Below are 6,040 nucleotides of genomic sequence, written 5' to 3' on the forward strand. Positions count from 1 at the left end.
GCTTTTCTTTCTTCTGCTCAATTTTCCAGCTATATAGTGACAAGCAGAAAGAATATATTTAGGTAAACATGTTTATTTGTTGCATTCCTTAGGTAATTATTGAAAAGTTAGAATCTTTCTGCATATTTATTATTTTTGTATTTCTTTTAAACTGACTTGTATTAAGTTGATTCTAATATCATTTTACAACAAATATCTAAAAGGGGAAAAATGGCCGCTGACCGGGCGTAGGGTGTAGTCGCATTACCCCTCTCTCCATACAGACTAAGAAGAGGCTGTATTATGCTGTAGTATGCTGCATGTTCCTGGTTGGATACGCTGTTTAACGAGCAGACTGTCGGCTCCAGCAACTTGGCAATCTTCGCAACGTTTTTTTTACCTGATAGTTACAGCTGTGAGGACTCGCTTTTTGAAACCTACAATGGCACCGAGTGGCCCGAAGAAGAAAGATCAGAAGGATGCTTCGAATCCCCACGCCTATCACTGCACCTAACTCTGCTGGACGCATAGCGGTTCAAACAAGGAAGCAGACCTCTAAGAACATATGAACTACAGGCGACTTACTAGAAGGCATTAGAGGAAACAAACAAAAAGATGCTGGAACGGCTTTTAAGAAAGGTCTTAGCAATAAACAAAGGAGACTAACACTAATATTCCGAAGGAGAGTACTCTCCGACAGCCCACCTTGATCGAGTCCTTCTCTGCCGCATCAACAAGCTCCGAAGCTCCCAACACTGTAGTTGTAACCTGTGCTGACTGGTCTCTCCAATCTGAGCCTGAGGACGCAGGAGAGCGAGGCACGCCGAGTGATGTGTGTCCAGATCACCCGCGGAAGGATCGGCCTTTTCGGGCAGCAGGAGACGACGTGGAGCAGGCACAACGGATGACTATGAGCAATGCAGCAGATGAGCACAGAAGAGCGGCTCATACTGAGGCACAGACGGAGTCGAGTGCAGCTCGGGACGCATCGCAGGGATAGAGGAACTCGGCACCAACAAAGGTAACAGAGAGAACGCCCATGGCAACGGAGGTCACAGACAGTACTTGACCAGGATGAAAACTTGATGGCTGAAAAGGCTACTATCAGTACGGGGGGGTCTGACAAAAGATGGGGGAACTTTTGGTGGTGATTTGGCTGCAGTAGAGATTATGTGCAGAAACGCTGAAGGCATGGAGAATGCTGAGAGAGCGTGCTCTGGGCTCACTTTGGATGGCTTGGATGGCGTGGATGGGGTGGCGGAGGGCCCTTTCGTTTCCAGGGCTCAAGCTGCTTCAACATCATCCTGTGTCACACTGGGGTTAACTCCCTCGAAACAAAGAATCCTCCCTCCCAACCCAGGCCCAGGCTCCCCTAGTGATGATTGTTTCTTTTCCGTAAATGACGACACAGGCACGTTGAGTGAGGAGAATGGGGAAAGTTATACTGGGGCTTAAGATTCGGACTCAAAGCTATCTGCGGTAGAAAGCATTACAGTGCAGAGGGCTTCGTTGAATCAGAGGGTAAAACAACAGAAAGACAGACCACGGTCGAAACACAAGGTGCCTGCCAGTCCATCACATGTAGAAGTAGCAAAAATAATTAGACTGGGATTACTCCGCTACCTCACACTTGTACCATGAGGACGGTGGAACAAATGGCCAGCGACAACGGCATTCTTCTAGCCCTCCCCAGACTCCTACTATGGACTTGTTGTATGTCACAATAAAGCAGATGCAGGGAGAGGCTAGATCAGATAGTAGAAGGGCCAAACAGGCAAACAAGAAAATCCAAGGCTTTTTAAGCAAGATCAATAAGTTGTATGCTGAGATGGCAGGAAGAGTCACTGAAGTGGAAGAAAGGACAGGGAAGCTGGAAGATGAAGTTACAAGATGGCAGGAGTTCAAGGAAGCTCAGGAGAAAGTTACGGAGGACGTTCAGTGGAAGCTGGAAGACTTCGAAAACCGTCAAAGACAGAATAACATTAGATTGCTGGGTTTGGCAGAGGGGGCAAAACGGCAGGACGCTCGGGCATTTGTCATTACACTACTAAAGGGGGCCTTTCACAAACTCTCAGCATGGAACTGGGAAAACGAAGTGCAACGCGCTCATCGGTTTCCCTTAACCCAAAAAAATATATATATTTAAAAAAATAATAATAATAAATAAGTATCTAAAAGCTTTGTATAATGTATTTGATTTTGCACTAGTAATTCTATTTATATTCCTAATGTTTGCAAACATGCTCTCTCTTTCATATGAAAGAGCGACACATCAAGGATCTAAGTGGTTTGTGGGAAAGGTGATGGTGTGACCATGCATTATAAGGAATAAAGTACCACCCTACTGTACATGATAAGGTTATTGCAAGTCACCTCTGATTTCCTCTGTGGCTTGCAATATGTTAGATATCCATATATACCTTGGAGCATGCATAATTAAAATCACATTTAATGGAAATAACTTATCTCAAAGGCTAGAGTAAAAATATATTTATTTTCTTATCTTTTGAAACTGTCTTCTCAGGGACCACCTCCTACACCACTGGATTGCCTTGCTCGCTGATTGCCCCATCACAGCACAAATGTACGAGGAGACAGCTTTGATCAAGGATCACACTCTTGTAAATTCCTTAATTCGAGTGCTCCAGACATTGCAGGAGTTCAACATCACGCTGGAGGCGTCACTCGTCAAAGGGATTGATATCTAACCTGGTTCTAAAGGCACTGTGAGAACTTTCACTTACGAAATAACTAGTATGCAAATCCTATGCTTGCCAGCAGCTGCCATCCAAAATCTTCGTTCCTGGCAAACTAACAAAACTGTGACCTTTCTCCAGCAAGGAAACTTTCGTGACAAAATGTACATAACCAGTCTAGAAAGTGTAATCTTAACATGTAAAATAAAGAGAGAAATATTGGGGGGGAAGAATATATTTTACATTATTTTACTGATTTGCTTTTACAGTTTCGAACAGATAAAATAAGTATTGTGCAGCTTATTTTAAAGCTGCAGTATTTGCTTACTATAGAAATTAATGTGCAGTGAGCCTCTCAGCATTCTGATGACGTCTTCAGATGTGCTGTGTCAAAATATCATGCGTACACGCCGTTTATAGTAACAGAGTCAAGCTCGACTTTTTAAACTAAAGTTTTATATAAAATGTATATTACTGATATTTGCATTCCTTCATTTGGTCACTACTGTGCTGTTATAACTATCATGTCTCGTTTGAATTGCCCTTGAGCACTGATTTGTAAGCAATGCATTTGACTTTTTGTTACCAGCCAGTATTATTTTTTGTCTACTATGGAACAGACCTATGCCGAAGGGATGAGCTCAAAGTCCTATTTTTCATATTAGTACATTATAACAGAATGAAAAATGTTGTTTATACCATTTGCTTTTATTTATTTAACTTGTTATTATTAATGTTATTTTATCTTAATAGAAAACTTTAAAAAATGTGTTTTGTTTTATCATTTTGCCGCTTTCAATTAAAAATGTTCAGTCCGGTAGGTAGAGGAAAAGAAATGTTACTGCACTACAAAAGTTTCTTTGATGCTAATCATGCATTTTGCAACATGTGGCATATAAGGGTCGGGAGTCCCCTTCGAATACACCATTGTTTTACTTTTTTTCTGTTTAGATAAAAATGATATCCAGAAAAGGAAACTATAGAGCACATTCCAGACCCTCTTTAGTTTGCATTTGACTGAAAGGCCTCGGGTCCTTTTTCCTCTCTAATTTTAGATATCCCTGTACACCTCTATCGTCTACTTTTATTTCTGTTATTGATTCTGCACAAAAGCATTCATAAAAATGTTACTCCTGTACCAATTCATCAAGTCTTCTCTCTGAAGCCCTTCAACCATACCAAGTCGAAATGATGTTGATTCTTTTAATGTAGTTCTACCCAGAAGGAATAAAATGTGGTATTTCTCCTCTGACTCCTACTTCCTCACCCTCCCTCATTTCTCAATGCCTGTTTTCTTTATTCTTCTTCTCTCCTCTTACCCCGTTGAGCCTTGATTGCTCCATCTACTAAGATGAATGGTGCAGATCATGGAGCTTCTTTATGTCTCTCCTTTACACTGTTTCTAATCCACCTTCACCCTTTCCTTCTGCCTATTCTCTTCGGTCTCCACCCTAGCTGGTGACTCTATTCAACGATATTCTGGATATTAGAATAGGTCATTCTTTTATTAACACCAAGTCCTCTAGTGATGCATCTTTTATAGAGTTGCACTGGGGCTCTTCATTAAATATATTTAGTATGTTCCTATTAATGCAGGATTTTATAAGCCATATGTAAGGTTCTTTTTCTAAGGTCTGAATGGATTGTTTTCTTGCATCTGGCTCTACACTGCAGAACAAGAAGATCCCTCCCTTACTTCCATTCGCCTGAGGGTGTCCTCTGTATATCTGTTGCTCTACTTCATGATTTTGTGTTGGAAAACATTTTCCCAGACCTCTTAGCAGTTGTTTATGTTCCATTCATTTTTACTAAATTTTCAAACGTACTGCTTCCAAAAACATTCTGTAGTCAGCATATCACGTAGATATAAATGGGTAATTGGAGCCACAAAAGAAAAACAAGAGCAATCTTTAGCATACACACATCCCTTAACTGATCGCTGTTGTTGACATTTCAACTCAGTTATGATCTACCCTTCTAATACCAGTATCGCTCTACATCTGATGTCTGCCATGCAGCTCTCAGTCCATGGCTCCTTCTGCAATAAATAAGTTGCTCTTTTGAGCAACTTACCACTTAGTAGTCTTACACCAAGTACCTCACTAATAGGCCTCAGAGCTCCATGAACTTTTCCATTCCTCGCAGCACCCAAATCCTTAGCAAAGAAGGGGGATATTTACAAGGAAATGGCAAAGATCAGCGCTGCATGCACTTTAGCAGCACTGCGCAATTTCAAAAACACAGGGATGCGCCGTATTTACAAGAATACGGTGCACCCCTGTGTGTTTTCCCTTGTGCTGGCACTAAAACAAGCTGCCTAGCGCCAACACAGACACCCTTATGCCAAAATGCAAGGGTGCCTGCATTGCAGGGATGTTTTCCTGCAATGCAGGCAACCTTGCACCATGGTGGAAGGCTGTCTGTGTTGCAGGGAATGATTGTTTATGTGCAGGAAGGGACAACATCCTGCACATAAACAATCTTTAAAGGCGATTTGCTCTTCCTATGTATGCTGTAGAATGCAGCACACATAGAATGAGCAAAAACGAGGAGAAAAAAAGTATTTCTCCTCGTTGCGCCAATTCAACGACTGCTATTTAGTGGTGCTAGTTTTTGGCGCTGCCTCAGATTTACAGGTCCTTGTAAATCTGAGGCTGCATCAAAAAGTAATGGGTTTTGCAGTGGAACGCCCACAGCAACACCCTTTGCACGCCACTTTGACGCAGATACCTGCTTGAAAGTGGAAGATATTTACAATGCAGCATTAAGCCATGCTAAGTTGCTTAACGCTGCTTTGTAAATGTGGGGCAGGGCTTTGCGCAATGGGTACATCGGAAAAAAGGACGTTCCAGTGGTACAATGCCCTTATAAATATATTCCCCCAAATCTTCATAATGGGTGTTCCTATTTTACGTTACCTTTTTTAAACCGAGGTCATGCTCTGATGAGTCCAGTACATAGCACAGCTTCTGTTTAGGCGTGGAACTCCAAGAACAAATTACCCTTCAGGCCCTCTAGGCATTGTGTCCAGCGAAGTGCGTAGGTAAAAGATCCTTGTGATGAATATGCACAATGCCTGTACCCTGATCATGATGGCGAGGCTTCTGATTTTTTTTAAGCTTCTTACAAACAACCAAGAAGGAGAGGGCTATTGGGAGCTCTATGTGGCGGCTAATCAGGTTTTTCAATAGACCTAGGAAAGCATATGCCTTTTTAAAGGTAAATCTTACAAAACTAAAATGTCCCTTTGTAGGTCTATTTTCCCGGGTCCAAAGTCATTCTCTGATGGTGAGGTTGCTGATGCTGCTTCTAACTCTACTGTAGAAAATAACGTAACAATGTTCTTGTCTAAGGATAAACGTAAA

The 6,040-nt window shown here is 41.8% G+C and overlaps 1 protein-coding gene across 4 annotated transcripts in view; it reads left to right on the forward strand.

Moving 5' to 3' along the window:
* Positions 1–3,444, forward strand: part of DENND5A (DENN domain containing 5A) — a 341,747-nt gene extending 338,303 nt beyond the window's left edge. For all 4 annotated transcript variants that reach the window (XM_086955975.1, XM_086955974.1, XM_086955976.1 and 1 more), the window contains one exon: positions 2,504–3,444. In XM_086955975.1, coding sequence (XP_086812101.1) covers positions 2,504–2,687 — 184 coding nt within the window. In that variant the 3' untranslated portion in view covers positions 2,688–3,444. The remainder of the gene's footprint in view (positions 1–2,503) is intronic.
* The last annotated feature ends 2,596 nt before the right edge of the window (positions 3,445–6,040 follow it).

This window comes from Lissotriton vulgaris, chromosome 2_1 (assembly GCF_964263255.1).
Source record: "Lissotriton vulgaris chromosome 2_1, aLisVul1.2, whole genome shotgun sequence".
Classification (NCBI taxonomy): Eukaryota; Metazoa; Chordata; class Amphibia; order Caudata; family Salamandridae; genus Lissotriton; species Lissotriton vulgaris.